At 38.7% G+C, this 19,706-nt stretch overlaps 1 protein-coding gene across 7 annotated transcripts in view; it reads left to right on the top strand.

The window, feature by feature from the left end:
- Window positions 1–19,706, top strand: part of POLQ (DNA polymerase theta) — a 146,007-nt gene that overhangs the window by 116,178 nt on the left and 10,123 nt on the right. For 6 of the 7 annotated variants that reach the window (XM_053663116.1, XM_053663118.1, XM_053663115.1 and 3 more), the window contains 3 exons: window positions 594–778; window positions 3,880–3,991; window positions 9,797–9,921. In XM_053663116.1, coding sequence (XP_053519091.1) covers window positions 594–778; window positions 3,880–3,991; window positions 9,797–9,921 — 422 coding nt within the window. Of the gene's footprint in view, window positions 1–593; window positions 779–3,879; window positions 3,992–9,034; window positions 9,160–9,796; window positions 9,922–19,706 lie in introns of those variants that run through there. The other variant, XM_053663119.1, reaches the window with a different exon arrangement.

Raw genomic sequence — 19,706 nt, 5'->3', positions numbered from 1 at the left:
TCATGACCTTCTAGTTTATGGGAATACACTACAATTAACTGAGCCACAGTTGAGTATCTTTGTTATGAGGAAAGTGTAGCTCATGTTTCTCTCCAGCCCACTTAAAATGTGCACACACTGGAAACCAGTTTTTCATTTGTATGTTCATTCATTCATTCATTCATTCATTTATTCATTCATTCATTTAATAACCATTTAAGAACCTATCATGTGCCAGGAATTGTGCAAAGTTTTCTATAGAATGCAAAGGAAAATTAAGTCTCCCATCCCTAACAGTGAGTGCTATGTTGGGGAGGCATGGAAGAAACGTTTTAGATTGTCAGGCTTTTGGCAACACTGAGGGAGGCACGGCCACAGTGGTTAAGGAGCAGAGGTCAGGGTGGCTTTACACCTATCACGCACACTTGAAAGCTAAATGAGAACAATGATCTAAGTTACAGAACTGAACTGCATCATATTAAGAGCAAAGTTTTAACTTTTAGATACACGATCTCATAGTTCTATGTTAGAAGTCAATTTCTGTCATCCTGATTAATTATGTAAAACTTGAATTTTCCTTTGTACCACCTTTTCTAAAACTATTTCTACTTCAGGTGGTATAATATTAGCTGCTGATTACTCTCAACTTGAACTGAGGATCTTGGCTCATCTATCCCACGATACTCGTCTCATTCAAGTTTTAAATGCTGGAGCTGATGTTTTCAGGAGTATTGCAGCTGAATGGAAGATGATTGAGCCAGAGTCTGTTGGGGACGACCTGAGGCAGCAAGCAAAGCAGGTAATTCTAGTGACCGTGCTTCACATAAGAGGGAATTGTAATGATCAGAAAAATTGAAAAACTGTCTCGATCATTTGTGGTTGAGGACTGACTTCTTCTTTTTTGGTCTTTCAAACCACATTTATCTGATCCCGTCTTATGGCATTTATTGTGTCTCCATAGAGTCAATAAAAAGCATAAGACAGTCTGAGGCAGTTAGGGTCTGAGAGGGCACAGGGTTTGTGGTAGACATTGTGGTGTTGGTGGCTGTCGTTGTGTGTTTGTGTGTGTTTACAAATCTCTTTCTAGTCTGTCAGCATCTATATTTCCATCTTTCTATTTTCACACAGCATTGAGTCACAATGCTTTTTATAAAAAGGTTCACTCTACATGCTTGTTGATAAACAAATAGTGCTGAGCTGTAGATTGTAATGATAACTGATAGCTTTTTAGTTTTTTCAGGCCACCAGTTAGCTAATCCACCTGTGAAACTTCATATTGTCCTCGGACCTTTCAAGTGGGTCCACGTTAATTTCTACCCCTGAGTGACTTTCAGGGACAGAGGACATTGAAGGCCACATTTATACCATTTCTGTCCTCAGTGAACACTGATACTTCCTTGCCACATGACCTGTGGGAAATCTAATGCCATTTTCAACAAAGTAATATTAGTGGCTGGGGTAAAGGCACACCACTTGTACCTCTAATATCTGGTTTTACTCGTTTTACATTTACTTAGTTATAGCTGTATTTCTTGACTGGCTCATTAGGCAGAACCACTTTTTCTCATCACCGTATGTTTGGCCCCGACACTTGTTTCTTCCATGATTCAGAAAGTCAGCTGTGTCTTCTCTGAATATTTAATCTCCTTTGGGGTCCTGCATTTAGCAATAATCAAACCCTAGACAAAGTAGGTGATATGCTAATATTTAATCCTCATAATAAACCCACAAAATAGGTGTTATTATTATTATCCTCATTTTACATAGGAGGAAACTGAGGCACAGAGAGTCAGTAATCTGCTTAAGCTCTTACAGCTGTCAGAGGTGGAGCCAGGGTAAGTTCAGAATGCCAGGATGTGGATGTTTTGACTCTGTAATCTGAACACTTATCCACTGATGATAGCAGCCTCTATTTATGAAGTTCTTGTGTGATTGATTTAACAGCGTTTATACTGTAGCATTTTTTTCCCTAAACTACTATGCACTGAACCTCTAGTCCTTGAGTCTTACCGAGGTCTCACTGGCACTAAGTAATGTCTGGGTTAAAAAAAAGAATTAGGTGTCACAACAAAATAAAGCATAGTAAAATCAAAAAGGAAAACAAAAAAGAAGGGAAATAATTGTCTCAATGTATTCAAAAGAAGAAAAAAAGGAAAAAATACCTGTAGCTGTCTCATCACATTAAAAGTGTTTTGGAATTCTGATAATCATTTTTTGCAAATTACCTTCTTAAATTTTATTTAACAGCATTTATATAGAACTTGCTTTATATCATGCAATTTCCTAAAAACTTACAACAAATAACTGATTGAACCCTAACAGCCCCGTGATGTAGGTGTCACTGTCGAAGGAATCAAGGTGCTAAGTGCTTAGGCAGCTTGTGTGAGATAATACATCTCATGAATGTTGGAACTAGGGTTTGAATCCACACAATGTCCATTATTTAATCAGAGTTTCTTTGAGGACCTATTTAGACCATTTTCCTTCATTATGCCAAAAATTTCATGAACTTGTATTCAAGTCAAATGAACCGTGCAGTTGCAGGATTTCAGGTGGCTATGAGGTGAAGTGGATGTTTATTTGCAATAAATCCCCCCCCTTATCAACCACTTTTAGTGTTCTCTAAGGGTTAGGAGAGGAATATTTGTAACTTTTCTTTCCTACTCCAAGGCAACTCTTTAAACAGAAGTTGATGGTGTTATGAGGAGTTATGAGGAGTAGAAAGCTGTGGGAGCGACTTCTTCCTGAGTCCTCCCGGTGCCATGGACACAACTGAATGAATAATGACTGAAACATGCTGGATCTGTTTGGGGAGGAGGAATGGGCTGTGGCCAGTTTCTCAGGGCAGACAAAGGCCAGCAGCAGCCAGTTTCTCCAAGGAGAAAAAGGCCCCGAGCGCCCTCTTCCACAGCCTTTTATTGGGTTGTAATACAAAGGAATGCAGGGCGGCAAGGATCAAACAGTAGATAACATTTCAAAGAGATCTGAGGGCTTCAGAGTCTGAGTCAGTGTCTGTCAGGAAGAGAGTTGCAGAAATTTTGGGAGACATACCCATTTCCTCTTGGACCCTTATCATATGAATGAAAGCACTCTTAGCAGAGCAGATTTCACAGGTTTATCAGCAAGTCTTTGTGGTGCCAGATTTTCCCCCAGGACAAGCTCTAGCAAGGCAAGGAGCTGCACCTCTCCCCATCAGGTATTCAGGCTTAAGGGGATTAGAGCCAGGAAGCGCTTCTCCCAGAGAACAAGGGGACCTGAGCTATGTCAAACCTGGGGGGTGAGAGTCCATTGCTCTTTGTTGCAGCCCCCCACCCAGTCCTTCCATGAAGGCCTCCCAGGTGATCCAGTCTGGCTTAGATTGCCCCCAGCTGTGAGGAGTCTTACCCATCATTGACTTCTGACCAAGCTTTGGGGGCAGGGAAAGGAACTGAGGCAGTGTTTGCTACCAGAGACAGGCTTTGTCTCCTGCGGCTCTCATTCCAGAGATTTTCCCTCTCGCCCTTAGCCACAAGGGGTTGAGATACAATTCCTAAAACTACAATTCTACAACAGAAAGCCTGTCTGAAGACTGCTGGATAAATAAATCCAGACTCAGAAATAAATTTTTCCTTTCAAAGCACTAGGATTACTTTCTTAAAACATACAGCATTCATATTCATTCATATTTGTTTTTACCCTCCCTTCCTGTCCCCTCTAGAAATGTGTTCTAAAAGGCAGAAAAGATGTTCACTGGATATCACCTTTATGGTCCTAACCCTGCAAAAGCAGATCTAACCATCCCGTTGACTCACTATGAAATGGAAAGCTTACCAAATTTCAATCTTAATGAACTTTTTATATTTGTATTTTATGTAGTTAGGACCTTTAATTTACTTACTGAATGTGATGGCTTCCTTTCAGATTTGCTATGGAATCATTTATGGAATGGGAGCAAAATCTTTGGGAGAGCAGATGGGCGTTAAAGAGAACGATGCTGCTTGCTACATCGAGTCCTTCAGATCCAGATACACCGGTAAAGAGGCCTTGAGTGATCTCTTCTAGATACTGTTCTTTTCAAATGTCTTTCCACATTGTATTAATTTTTAAAAATTTTGTACAGAATTTTCTACTAACATTTCTATTAATCATAAGTTTTCATCAGACATGTTAATTAAATAACATTAACCTTATTGTGAATATTTACTAAGAGGTGCATTTTTCCCTAAAAGTAGGGGTGGAAATGGAATAGCAAAATATAGTTGACATATATGGTACTGTGTAATTGTCACTATCTCATAAAATCTTGGAATTTTTTTGTACTTTAGGTTTAGAGAACTTTAATAGGAAACCATAAAGCATTGAGTAAATGTAACGGAACCTGCTGAGAGAACAATTGCCGTTATAGATCAGTTTGAGTATCATTGTTTTGAATTATCTTTTCTTTTGGAAGTTTATTGAGGTATAATTTACACTGAATAAAATTCACTTTTTTAGATGTATAGTTCCATGAATTTTGACAAATGCACACAGCTGTGTAATCTTACCACAACCAGGGTACGGAACCATCACCCCAGAAAGTTCTTTTGTGCCTTTTTGTAACCCACTCTGTCCCCATCTTCAATCCCCCCAAAGAAACTTTATTTACACATGACATGTCCTTATACTTCAAAAATTGTATGAATTTTATAAAACAACTAAATTTAGCAAGCTTCCACCATATGGCCAATTTATAAAAATCAGTTAATTTCTATTAGCAGTAAGCAGTTAGTGTATGAAGTAAAAATAAAACCATTTACAATAACATCAAAATACGTGAAGTATTTTGGCTAAATTCAACAATATCTCTAGATTTCATTGAAAACTCCAAAGCAATCCTGAAACTGAAGAATACTTAAATAAGTGAAAGGTTTACTGTATGAATTGATTAGAAGGCACAGTATCAGTTTGATGACAATTCTCTGTAAAGTGTTCTATAGATTCAGTGCAATTCCAATAACAATTTCATTAGAGTCTTGAAGAATTAGACAAGCTGACTCTAAATTTGTATGGAAATTCAAAGGGACTAGAATAACATTTCTGGGGAAAGTACAGTGTTGAGTACTTATACTCCATGGTTTCAAAACTTATTATAAAAGCACAATAATTTAGGTAGGCATGAGAGTAGACATAGAGGACAATGGGCCACACAATAAAGGGTCCAGAAAAAAAATATATAAATATATATGTGTGTGTGTGTGTGTGTGGCAAATTGATTTTCAACTAAGTTACCATGGTAATTCGGTGAAGGGAAAATGGCCTTTTCAACAACTGGTGTTAGAACAAGTAGATACTGGTATGGGAAAAAAGTGAACTTCAACTTTTATCTCACATGCTATTCAAAAATTAACTCGATATGGAGCATAGACTTAAAAGTAGGGTTTAAACTATAAATCTTCCAAAGAAACTGGGGAGGAAAGCTTTGTAACGTTGAGGTAGCAAAGATTTTTTAGGTGATAATAACACTGAATAACAAAAGATAAACACTGATAAGACACTATTAAGAAAATGTAGCCCTGGATGGTGGCTCAGTGGGTTTAGCACTGGACTACGCACTGAGAGGTCATGGGTTTGATTCCCAGCCAGGGCACATGCCTGGGTTGTGGACCAGGTTTCTGATTGTGGGTGTGCAAGAGGCAGCCGATTGGTGTTTCTCTCCCTTTTTCTCCCTTTCTCCCCTTCTCTCTAAGAGTTAAATAAAATCTTTTAAAAAAGAAAGAAAGAAAATATAAAGACAAGCCACAGACTGAGAGAAAATATTTGCAGCTCCTATTAGCTAACAAAGAACTTGCATTCAGAATACATAAAGAACTCTTAGAACACAATTCTAATAAGGTAAATAATCCAGTAAAATAAAGGTCAAAGATTTGATAGACACTTCACAAAAGCTAATACATGTATATGAATGACCATATCAAATGTTATCATTGTTAGTTATCAGGGAAAAGAAAATTAAAATAACAAAGAAATACCATTACAAAAACAAAAAAAAATTACCAAAATTAAAAGCCTTGTGTCTGCACTCATTGGGATTTTCACATGACTTTCCTCCTTTAATCTGTTAATAAAGTGTGCTGATTATATTGTCTAAAACTCCAAATTCACTCTTTTATAATTGTAATTCTATTGCGGTGGTCCCACTTTTTCTGTCTTTGCCCTCCTCCACCCCAGTCCACCTCCCACCCCCACAGTCAGTCCACACACCGTTGTCCATGTCCACGGGTCATTCATACATGTTCTTTGATAGTCCCTTCCCCTTCATCCAAATGAGTGCAGAAAACACATGGGATAAAAAGCAGCAACTGTTTATGGAGGAGAATCTAAAAGTGTTTGTTAAGAAGTATATATACCAAGTGTATATACAGCACACAATATTCCTAGGTGAAAAATTAGAGATATTCCCTGTAAGATAAAACAAAACAAGAATGTCCACGGTCATCCCTTCAGTGAACACTGCACTACAGGAATTTCTACCTCCTACCTTGAGGCAGTGAATAGGGCTGTCTACACAGGGTGAGCTCTCAGACCGTTGAATTATGGACAAATCCTGAGAATGGTGCTTTTCAGGGAGTCACCAGGCACGTCACGTAGTGACAGTTGTCTGGGAACAGAGATGATGGGGCGCTCCAATCAGTTTTGTCCCCTCCAATGGCTGATAGGGATCTAGGGTTCAGAGTTACTCTAGAATAAAGGTCATTGGTTTCAAGGCTACCCTGGAGCTAAGGGGGGGGTAAGAATAGTGCAAGTTACAGCATTTCAACACTCACTGTATTGTTCTAGCCATTTTTCTTGAATAAACACTCTTCCAGTTGTTAGAAACCTTTGGTTAATTTCCAGAGTTCTGAAAATATTTATTTTGACAATATTTGCCAGTGTTCTCATTGCTTTCACGCCAGAGGGGATTTTCATAGGCCCTTAATCCACCAAGCCAGAGCTCTTCTTCATATATATATTTAAAATTAAGTATAAATCAAATAAATCAGACTATAAATTAAAAAAAATAAAAGTAAAAACATTGTATCTCTTTTGCATTGTTGGTAAAGTTGTAAAATTGCACAATCACTTTGGAAAGTAGTATGGCTCTTTCTTACAAAGTTAAACATAAACTGAGCCATTTGATCCTGCAATTCTACTACTGGGTATTTATATATTTGCCCAGGAAAAATGAAAACATGTGTCCAAAGAAAGACTTGACATGAATGTTATAGTAGTTTTATTTGTAACAGCCCTAACGTTGGGAACAGTCCAGATGTCTATCAACAGGATTATGGATCAACAGATTTTGGTATATCTCTGCAACGTAATACTACTTAGCAACAGAAGATTTTTGTTGACATAAATGAGAACATATAGTGAAATTCAATTTTTATGAATTTCAAGAACAAAAAAATGAAGATGTCATAACTCAGTGTCAGAAAGCACATCAGTGAGTGAGTGAGGCTGATAATGGGGATCTGGCTGTAAAGGTGACGAAATGCTTTGCATCTTGTAGTGGTTGTTATAGAAGTCTATGCACTTATTAAGATACATCAAACTGTTAACCCAAAATGGGTGCCTTTTATTGTATTTAAATTATATCCCAGAATGATTGTTTTTAAAGTAGTTCTTGCAATCTCTGAATATTTGAAGGCCTACTACAGAGTCAGGTAAGAGAATTTGTAGAGATTTCTTAAATCTCAACCTTTTGTTTGCTCTTAACTCAATAATATCACAGTAACTTAAATTTTTTCTGATTTATTTATTATTGTTGTTCAAATACAGTTGTCTCCATTTTCCCCCACCACTCCCCTCCACCCCAGCCATCCCCACCTCCCACCCTAAGTTCTACCCCCCTTTGGCTTTGTACATGTGTCCTTTATACACGTTCCTTGATGACCCTTCCTCTTTCCCCCCAATAGCCCCCCCTACCTCCCCTCTGGTTACTGTCAGTTTGCTCTTTATTTCAATGTCTCTGGTTATATTTCGCTTGCTTGTTTGTTTTGTTCATTAGGTTCCACTTATAGGTGAGATCATATGATATATATTTGTATTTCACTCCCTGACTTATTTCACTTAGCATAATACTCTCCCATCAGTAAGTGAGTGGATCAAAAAACTATGGTGCATTTACACAATGGAAAACTATGCAGGAGAAAGAAAGAAGGAGCTCCTACCCTTTGCGACAGCAAGTTTGGATATCACAGTAATTCTTAAAGAGAAGAAGATGACAGCCCGAATGCTTTCTGAACTTTCATGCTAATGGTCAAATATCATCAATAGCTTTATGTGGCAGGGCAGGATTTTCTCTTTCTCTTCTTACCCACAGTCTCCCCAGATATTGTTCCTGTGCCAGCCACACCACAGAAATCTTCAAATGAAGAGTTGCAATTGGGAGACATTAGTGTTTATTATTGGGCTGGCCAAAAAGCCCATATGGTTCTTTTCTGTAAAATAAAGCAGTTGGTTTCTATTTTCACCAGTAGCTTTAATGACTTTGATATTTTGAGTATGATGGCGATTTCCCATGTAGTAATGTTGATTGTTCTCAGTTAAAGTCTCTATTTTCATTGCTGTGAGCTCCAGCTGTTCTACCTGACCGTGGAGCATCGCCCAGTGAGACCTCTGTAGCACGTAGCTTTGCCAACCACTTTTGACACATTTTGATCAGTCACAACACCTTCTCCATATACTACACAAATCTTTATTTGAGCTTCAGTTGAGTTTTTACCTTCCTTAAAATAAAAAAGCATAATATGCCAAAAATGTTGTGTATTCTCCTCCACCTTCAATATTAAAGTGGCTACACAAAAATTCACCAATTTTGATATTTTTTAAAATGCACATTGATATGAGGCCTGTCACAATACAGTCTAACAAAATTGTTTTGAATGAAGTTAAAGACAACTAAGCACTGTTAGAGCCATCTTACGGGGGAAAAAAACACAATAAAAACCTTTTTGGCCAACCCAATACTTAGGATGAGTAGAGCCGTGAGAAAGCAGAGGTTGCACAGATGAATAAAGGTAGATCAGCACAATCTCTATACTTTTGTGTTTTAAAGTATGTAGAGAAGGAACCTCTCTAGCTCAGAGACAGGAATGAGCAGTGATGAGATTGACCCTACCTGGAGCAAGGAATTCATCCTGGAGCTTCGCCAGACATAAGAATGGACCTATATTGCAAAGGACGAAGGCTGGTACAAGGGACATGAATGTGTATGAATAGCAGGGGGAGGGGGATAAAGGGGGACTAAATGGTAATGCAGAAATACAATAAAGATGAATCCGATCAAGTAAACCATTCATAACAAATGGTACACTCTATGTAGTCTTTTTGAATTTGCAGAAGTAGATTGTATATGTTACCAATGGAAGTTATAACTCATGCATTAATTTCAGTTAGGTCCTATTTGGATTGCAGTTTAGATGGTAGCAGGGAGCTGGTAGAATGTTTTAAGCCTGGAAATGATAAGATCAGAGTACAAGAGGATTAAGATCATTGAAGAACAGAAACCTGTGAAAAGTAGCATTGAATCCTACTCCAGATCCTGGAGTAAAACATTCCAGGTTTTACATCCTACTTGCTTGTTGTGCTGGAGTTTAGTTTTTTAAAAAATTTTTTTGTTGTTTTTGGTTAAAAACAAAGAGTTAGATTATATCATTCCTAAAATCTCTTTTATTTGTAACTTTTTGAGTTTACAAAAAGTAAATGAAAGTTTATATGCAAATGATGATGTGATATTAGTGGGGTTTTATGTTTCACTATTTTGAAACTATTGAATGAAATTAATAATGGACTTTTGTTGGACTTTTTTTCTTTGTAGGGATTAATCATTTTGTGAAAGAGACAGTGAAGAATTGTGAAAGAGATGGGTTTGTTCAGACTATTTTGGGAAGGCGGAGATATTTACCAGGAATCAAAGACAACGACCCCTATCATAAAGCTCATGTATGTTGAAACTCTCTGGATTTTTAACTTAAAATTAAATGACGTATACTTTTCAACACAGATGCTGCTCATGCCCCTTCGAACAGCGGTCCTGACCTTTTTGGCACCACGGACTGTTTTTGTGGAGGAATTTTTTCACAGATTGGGGTGGTGGGGAGGGGGCTGTGGCTTCGGGATGATTCAAGCACATTACATTTATTGTGAACTTTATTATTATTACATTGTAATATATAATGAAATAATTGTACAACTCGTCATAATAAGGAATCAGTGGGAACTCTGGGCTTGTTTTCCTGCAACTGGACGGACCCATCTGGGGGTCACAGGTGACAGTGACACCCAAAATATGTTGCTTCTGTCCAGTCTACTCTAATCTCATTTTAGTTGCTGTTGCTGCAGAAAATCCTACTTCACAAAGATGGGATGTTGGAAATGGAAGCAGGCTTTTCAGTGCTTTTGTGGCAATCTCAGAAAATTCTGCCTTGACTTTAACCCAGAACATATGGAGATCTGAAGTTGCCTCAAACATACTTTTAAGTCCACCATCATTTGCGATCTCAAGCCGCTGATCCTCTTCTAGCACGGACGAAGTAGCTTTACCTGGCTTATTCACAAATGGGTCTCGGATCCATTCCTTCATTCCCAGCTCAGGAGTCTTGTGTGGTTGGGAAGAAATGCTCAAAGTCTTTTGAAAGCTGAGGCAGGGGATCATGTACCAGCTGGGAGAAAGAAGGCCCTGGCTCAGTCTCTTTCAAAATCTCTGCTCATGTTTGAAACATGTCAAATATCTCAATGTTCACTTGTCACCCCATAATTCCAGTTTGGTTTTGAATGCAGCCACTTTATCTGCTGATTTGAACACAGTTGTCGGTGACCCCTGAAGTGACAGATTGAGTGTGTTGAGCAGGTTCAATATGTCACACAAGTAAGCAAGTTTTGCAACCCATTCTGAGTCACTGAAATTTGCTGCTAGTGGTGACTGGTTTTCTAAAGGAAATCTCTGGAGCAGCTCTTGTAACTCAAAAACTCTTGCCAGTATCTCCCTTTAGAACACCATCTCACCTCTGTGTGTAAGAGAAGACGTGTGTGGTCTGCGTCCATCCCCTCACAGAGCTACATGAACAGATATGAATGAGTTAGGGCATGTACTTTAATGTGGTTGATCATTTAAATCACATTTTACAAAATACTGTTACATTCAGGCGACCTTTTTCAGCTAGCCAGCATTTCTCTAGGAATGACACAAGTGCCGGGACTCACATTCAGAAGCGACTCTTTGACCTGAGTAGTGAAACCAGAAAGTCATCCACTCATGGCAGCTGCTTTGTCCGAGCACATACTGACACAAAATGACCAATTCGGTTTTCCTGATTTGTAATCACTCAAAGACTTGAATAGTTCTGTAGCTGGGTGTTGGTTGGTAACAAAAGTGCACATAAAATATGCTCATGCACATCCTTCTGAAAAATATGTCACACAAAAACAGGCATTGTTGCCTTGCTGTCAGCATTGATAGACTCATCAACCTGGATTGTGTACCTCGGTGACTCATTAATCCTAATGATTGTGCTTCAATACCCTCTGGTATTTCGTCAATTTGTTTAGTTATGGTGCTAGCCAAAAGAGGAACATGTGCCACCTTTGGAATGGCAGCCTCTCCTGAAGACTCATGACAAATGTCCTTAGCAGCAGGCAGGATCAACCCTTCAGCAACAGTAAAGGGCTTCTCAGCTTTAGCAATGCGGTTAGCCACTAAAACTGATGCTCTCAGTGCAGACACATTTGATGAAATGGTGGCCTTCAATAAATAGCCTCTGTTCTTCATGTTCATGTTATTTTTTCTTTTTTAAAAAAATTCCAGAGTCTTGTCTTTAAATCGGGGTGCTTGGTTTCCATGTGTGGAAGCAGTTTTGATGGTTTCACATCTTCATTGGATAGCCAGTCACTATGTATTACACAAAGTGGGATGGGAGAATGGGAATCACCTGTTGCAATGAACCCAAAATTTAAGTAGGACTCTTGGTATTTTCTTTTAAATGAATCTTTCTTTTTGTTAGCGGTCTTAGAGTCTTCAGCTGTCTCATCATTGGGTATTTTTCCCTTTTCAAAGAAGCTCTCTAGCGATGTTTGTTTTTGACTCCTTTTGGCTAGGGTTAGCATGCGGGCTTACCAAAACTGTGACTGAGACAAATGCACAGTGCGGGAAAGAGGTGCAGATGCAAGAGGTAAATAAAGTAATGGGTGAGCCATGTGTGGACTAAGTGTCAGAATCTGACTGAAAGCTGCCGCCAGATGCAGCTGTGCAATTGAAGTGCATCAACTCACTTGCCACTATAAGGCCTGCTGCTGAATGCAGCTTAATTGTCATCTGCCACTTACTAATGGGGTTTTGATATGAGTCTGCAAGCAATAGATTTATTACAGTCTCTGTGCAGTCAAACCTCCCTGCTAATGATAACCTGTACTTGCAGCTGCTTCCCAGGGCTGGCATCGCAGCCTCAGCTCCATCTCAGATCATTAGGCTTTAAAATCTCATAAGGAGCACACAACCTAACTCCCTTGCATGTGCTGTGCACAGTAGGGTTCGTGCTCCTATGAGAATACCTCAGGTGGAAATGCAAGCAATAGGGAATGGGTATAAATACAGAGGAAACTGCTCACTCCCCTGCAACTCACCCCCTGCTGTGCAGCCCAATTCCTAACAGGCCATGGACTGGTACAGTCCATAGCCTGGGGGTTGGGGACCCCTGCCATGGAGGGATCACTGGCATATTAATTGGATATTCTGTTTCATTAAGGACTTCTGAAGTGATGGCACTTGCCAGTCTTTTGGAGATTAACATAAATATCAGCTCACCCTTATAACACTTCATTTAAAGATGTTTCAGTAAGCCAGTTATTTGTTAGTGTTAGTAATAAGACATTAATAAAGTTAATTCTTACATTTGCTAATTGATCTTTGTTTTGGATACCATATGCTAATCTTGCATACATATCACATCAGACTGGCTGTGTACAGACACTAGCCAGTCATTAAATTGGGATTTTTTTGGCTCATTGTACTTGTTTATTTATTTTAAAAGCACTAGTTCATCAGAGATTTTTAGGATACCCAAATTATGGAAGAAGGCTATTTTTAATGTTAGTTTAAAAATTTAATGATTGTATTTGCTCAAATTATGAACGAAAAATCTCTTTCTGAAATCACTGGGACTCATAAAAGCATTCTCCGTATCTGAGCATTTCAGCTTCTATTTTAGTCCAGATTTTTGGACTTTAACTGGTTGTGGTTTGCCCCTCCCACACAGTGCTGCCTGTTGGTGTCCACTACATAGAGCACAGAACGGAGGTCCCCAGGCTCAAAGTGCCCAGCTGCCGTCTGGAGCTGGAAGGCATCAGAGCACTAGTGCTCTTAGGGACTGTGGAAGAATAGTTGGCCTTTTGTTACTTCTTCACTCTCTAGCCTCCCATATCTCCACACACAGACATCAGATATTTATCAGGCTTTTACCATCTCTTAAGTGAACTAGGTACTGTAAGTGATACTCTAGAAAAATAAATCTTAAAAGGTATTAGAAGAGATAAAGCAAACTAAACCTATATAAAAATAACACACATAATTACTTAGGCTTCAGGAAGAAGGGAGTACTTGAACAGGTTCTTAAATATTATTTTGAATTTAGATTATTGGACACAAGAAGACAATCACATTTGAGTAAGAATTTGAGTGAGGATTGGCTAGAAGCCAATGTAGTAGGGATGGAGAATTCGAGTTGTCACTTAGGAGCAGATGATTTTCTCCTTGTTGGATGGAGCCAGATAGTAGAAGGATAGCAGAAGCTTTTTAATGGCAGACTGAGAAATCTGGACTTGATTTAACAGGAATTATGTTTCTTGGAATTTATATGATAAAAAATGGAGGGTAGAGTTATTAATGTAAATGAATAATATATATTTTGAGAATATTTTTATAGCTAAAGATCTCAGAGTTAGACTTCTTTTTTTCAATGCTACTATAGTTTTATATTGGTAGAATCTTTTCTTAATTTTAATTTTTAATTGAATTTATCGGGTTGACATTTGTTATAAAATTAACAAATGTAGGTTTCAAGTGTACAATTCTGTAATACAGCATCTGTATATTGTATTGTGTGTTTACTCCTCCAAGTCAAGTCTTCATCACCATCTACCCCCTTTTACTCTCTTCTACCTTCCCCTTCCCCCTTTCCTCTGGAAATCACCATGCTATTGTCTGTGTCTATGAGGGTTTTTTCTTAATCCCTTCACCTTTTTCATCCAGCTCCCCAACCCTGCTCCCCTCTGACAGCTGTCAGTCTGTTCTCTGTATCCATGAGTCTATTTCTATTTTGTTTGTTAGTTTATTTGGTCATTAGATTCTTCACATAAGTGAAATCATATGATATTTATTTTTCTCTGACTGGCTTATTTCACTTAGTATGCTACTCTCCAGGCCCATCCTGCTGTCACAAAAGGTAAGATTTCCTTTTTTTCTGCCAAGTAGTATTCTATGCATAAATGTACCACTGCTTTTTTATCCACTTGGCCTGCTTCCAAATCTTAGCTATTGTGTATAATGCTGCAGTGAATATAGGCGTGCAGAGAGTAAGACTTCTGATGGTTAAACTCTAGGTATTAAGATCTAACTGATTTGTTATATTGTTGCTTAGAGGAAAAAAATTCCAACACTGAATTAGGAATAGGGACAATATAGCCAGATTTTTTTAATTAGGTTTGGTTTTACTTACTGTTTAACTTTGACTGTATTGAAAAATATATATAGATAAAGCACAGAAAACATGTCCATTTTTGTAAATTATCATGGGGCTACACCTGTGCACAACCCAACTCACAAAATAGAATATTGTCGGCACCCAGACCCCCTCATGCCTCCTTCCAATCACCACCTGCTGCCTTCCCAGAAATAACCACTTCATAACTTCTAACCTTACAGTTTTGTTTTATGTACTTATTGACTTCTATATATATACACCATCTAGGTGTATTCTTCCATGTCTAGCTCCTTTCAACATGACATATGCCAGTCACTCATGTTGTTTCGTGTGTGGATCACTGTGTAAAGCTCTATCATATGGATATGCATATACACACAAAAATGGATAAAATTTACCAATTTTTTTATTTGATAGGCAATTTTTTTATTTGATAGGCATTATTTGATAGGTATTTCTAGGTTTCCAGTTGGAGATGTTATAGATTGTTCTGATTTAAACATTCTTATCCAAGGTTCTTGGTGCACAGATGCTTCCATTTATGCTTGGTGAAGACCTAGCCATGGAATTGCTGCTTCAGTAAATAAAGTCAAACTGTTTTCCTGGTGTTTGTAGCAGTCTGTCCTCCCATCAGAAGTGATGTGAGTTCTTACTATTCTGTATCCTCGCCCACATTTGCTACTAAAGTTAATATAATTTTAGCCACTCCATAGTTTTAATTTGCATTTCCTTGAATACTTATGAGGTAAACTAAATTAAAAATTTTTTTTAGTCATTTAGTTTTTTTTTTCCCTTGGGAAAATACCTATTCAAGTTTTCTTATTCACCTTTTTGTTTTGTTGAGTTGCCTTTTTCCTACTGTTTTTTTTGAGTTTATTGTTGGTTCCATGTATGGAAAATATTCTCTCTCACACTATGGCCTTTTCATTCCCTTATTAATGATTTTAGTTGAGGAAACAGTATACATTTTGTTTATACTTAAGTTCTTTTTAAATTAGAAAATAACATACATACGGTAAATGGCACAAGTCTGAAGAGTAAAACTTGAAGTTTTATGTACATGTATGTCCATGTGCCCGTGACCACGGTCAGGATGGAGAACTTTCCAAGCTTCTCAGATGGCTTCCCGATGCCCCCTCCAAGACCCCACAGTGCACACACATAAAATTATAAGTTAGTTTTGTATGACCTTGATTTTTGTTTAAATACAATCATACTCTGTACACTCTTGGGTCTGAATTTTTTTGTTCAAATGTAAGTCTGTGAGATTCAGGAGTGTCATGTGCAGCTGTAGGTTATGTCTTTATTTAGCTCAGTAGTATTCCATTGTAGGAACACACCAATAATTCATTCATTCTAATGTTGGCAGTCATTTTTATTATTTTCACGTTTTGGTTATCATTAAATAAAGCTATTATCAAGATTTTCACATATGACATTTTCATATCTTTTGGTGAACGTATGTACCCAGTTCCATTACCTTAGAGTGGAGTTGCTGAGTCATAGAGTAAGACTCTAGGAATGTGTACTACCTTTTGTGTGTACTATGTAAGAGTTTTGCAGAGTGGGTATTCCGGTTTACATTGACATCAACTCTGTGTATTGTATCTGCATTTTTTTCCATTATTTTAAAAATTATTTTATTGGTGTTCAATTACAGTTGTCTGCATTTACCCTCCACCAGTCCCTCCGCCACAGCCATCCCACCTCCCTCTCCTGTTCCACTGCCACTTAGTTTCACCACGAAGTTTCTTTAACTTCGTAGTTGTCAGACTTCCATGCAATCTGTCAGTTTTGAGCAAGCTCCCATTATCCTCTCTCACCTCCCCTCTGGTTACTGTCAGATTGTTCTTAATTTCAATGTCTCTGGTTATATTTTGTTTCCCTCTTTGTTTTGTGGATTAGGTTCCACTTAAAGGTGAGATCATATGGTATTTGTCCCTCATTGCCTGGCTTATTTTGCACAGCATAATGCTCTCCAGTTCCATCCATGCTTTTGCAAAAGGTAGGAGCTCCTTCTTTCTTTCTGCTGCATGGTAGTCCATTGTGTAAATGTATCATAGTTTTCTGATCCATTTATTTACCGATGGGCACTTAGGTTGCTTCCAGCACTTGGCTATTGTAAATTGTGCTGCTGCGAACATTGGGGTGCATGGGTTCTATTGGATTGCTGTTTCAGGGCTCTTAGGTTATAATCCCAGCAGTGGAATTCCTAGGTCAAAAGGCAGTTACATCTTTAGTTTTCTGAGGAAATTCCAGACTGTTTTTCCACAGTGGCTGCACCAGTCTGCATTCCCACCAACAGTGCAGTAGGGTTCCCTTTTCTCCACATCCCCTCCAAAACTTGTTTGTTGATTTGTTTATGATGGCTATTCTTTTTTTTTTAATTTATTTTTTTATTGATTATGCCATTACAGTTGTTCTAGTCCCCCCTTCATTCCCCTCCACCCTGCACCCCCATCCCCACCATTACCCCCCCTTTAGTTTATGACCATGTGTCTCATGTTCTTTAGATTCTATATTTCCCATACTATTCTTTCCCCCCCCATCAATTTTCTATCTACTGTCTATGCTACTTATTTTCTGTACCTTCTCTCCCCTTCTCCTCCTCCCACTCCCCTATTGCTAACCCTCCTTGAGATCTTCATTTCTATGTTTCTGCTCCTGATCTAGCTGTCCTTTTAGTTTGCTTTTGTTTTAGGTGTGGATGTTAATAACTGTGAGTTTGCTGTCCTTTCACTGTTCATGTTTTTTTAACTTCTTTTTCTTAGACAAGTCCCTTTAACATTTCATATAATAAGGGCTTGGTGATGATGAACTCCTTGAATTTGATCTTATCTGAGAAGCACTTTATCTGTCCTTCCATTCTAAATGAAAGTTTTGCTGGATAGAGCAATCTTGGTTGTAGGTCTTTGGATTTCATGACTTGGAATACCTCTTTCCAGCCCCTTCTTGCCTATAAGGTCTCTTTTGAGAAATCTGCTGACAGTCTGATAGGAACTCTTTTGTAGGTGACTGTCCCCTTAGCTCTTGCTGCTTCTAGGATTCTCTCCTTCATTTTAACTTTGGCTAATGTAATGATGATGTGCCTTGGTGTGTTTCTTCTTGGATCCAACTTCTTTGGGACTTTCTGAGCTTCCTGGATTTCCTGGAAGTCTATTTCCTTTGCCATATTGGGGAAATTCTCCTTTATTATTTATTCAAATAAGTTTTCCACTGGTGGCTGTTCCTTTCCCCCTTCTGGTACCCCTATAATTCGGATGTTGGAGCGTTTAAAGATGTCCTGGAGGTTCCTAAGACTCTCCTCATTTTTTTTTTGAGTTCTTGTTTCTTGACTCTTTTCTGTTTGGCCATTATTTGCTTTCTTCTGGTCCACTCCATTGATTTGAGTCCCAGTTTCCTTTTCATCGCTATTGGTTTCCTGTGCAATTCCATTCATTTCAATTAGTTTCACCTTCATATGTTTGTCTAATTTGTGGCTATAATCAACCAGTTCTGTGAGGATCCTGATCACCAGTGTTTTAAACTGTGTGTCTGAGAGTTTGGCTATTTCTTCATCACTTAGATTTATAGGCTCTGGGGCTTTGAGATCTTCTTGAGCCATTTTTGGTCTGTTCTAGTTCGTTAAGTATGAGTAGCGGAGCCTTGGACTCTCAGGTTGCTGGGTTATGACACTATATATGGGGGCGTGTTCAGAGCGGGGAAATGGCGACCCCCTCTGCTGTTTCTTGCCGCTGGGTGAGAAGCGGAGCCTCAGGTGGTTCATCAGGGCGGGGCCACTCAGGTCGCTGGGTTATGACGCTGTATGTGGAGGCGGGGTCAGAGCGGGGAAATGGCGGCACCCTCTGCTGCGGCTCGCCGTGGGGCCTGCTCAGTCCCATAGTCTCACCGCCCACTCCCTCGCTTGTCTATCTGCACAGGAAAGCACGGCCACAGTCAACCTGCAGCCCTGCTCCCTTGCTGTTTCCTCCAGGTCGCTCACTGAGTCGCTTACTAGGTCCAACTCTGCGCCTGGGTTCCGAGCGCCCGAGTCCGTCTGACCAAGTTTTCCTGTGCAACCCCGCTCCGACAGCTGCTGGTTTCGCCCCTCTTACCGGTCAGGCTGAAGAATTTGTTGTTATCAGACTTCTGAAAAGTTCAATTTTCTGTGTTCTGGCTGTGTTTTCTGTTGCTAATATTTAGTTGTCTCTAAACTTGGTTGTGAGAGCAGGCACGGCGTCTCCACCTGTGCCTCCATCTTGGCGGAAGTTCTCTATGATGGCTATTCTGACTGGTCTAAAGTGGTATCTCATTGTGGTTTTAATTTGCATCTGTTTGATGGCTAGTGATGCTGAGCATGTTTTCACATGTCCTTGGGCCCTCTGTATGTCCTCCTTGGAGAAGTGTCTGTTCAAGTCCTTTGCCAATTTTTTTAATTGGGTTGTTTTCTTCCTGGAATGGAATTATGTGAGTTCTTTATATATTTTGGAGATCAAACTCTTGTCTGAGATATTGGCAAATATGTTTTTCCATATAGTTGGTTCTCTTTTTATTTTAATGCTGTTTTCTTTAGCTATACAGAAGCTTTTTAGTTTGATGAGGTCCCATTTGATTATTCTTTCCTGTCTGTTTTTTGCTCTAGAGGATATATTGGTAAAAGTAATGCTGCATGGAGTGTCTGAGATTTTCCTGCCTATGTTTTCCTCTAGGACTTGTATGGTGTCACAACTTACATTTAATTTTTTTATCCACCTTGAATTTATTTTTGTGTGTGGTGTAAGTTGGTGACCAAGTGTATCTACATTCTTGATATCATTGGTATAATTTTGGCTATTCTGGTAATTGTGTAATAGTATCTCATTGCATTTTTGCTTTTTCTTGATGACTAGTGATGTTGAGCTCCTTTTTAAAATGTTTACTGACTATTTGGAATTTTCTTTTGTGAAGGGTGTGTTCAAGTCTTATGGCTTTTTTGTTGTTTGTTCTTTAAACCAATTTGTGAGTCCTTTCTATATTCCAGGCATGAGCCCTTTGCTTACATGAATTTATCGGTCT

The sequence above is a fragment of the Artibeus jamaicensis genome, unplaced genomic scaffold (assembly GCF_021234435.1).
Source record: "Artibeus jamaicensis isolate MK-2021 breed Jamaican fruit bat unplaced genomic scaffold, CSHL_Jam_final contig_3126, whole genome shotgun sequence".
Classification (NCBI taxonomy): domain Eukaryota; kingdom Metazoa; phylum Chordata; class Mammalia; order Chiroptera; family Phyllostomidae; genus Artibeus; species Artibeus jamaicensis.
This window is presented reverse-complemented; position numbering and strand designations above follow the sequence as displayed.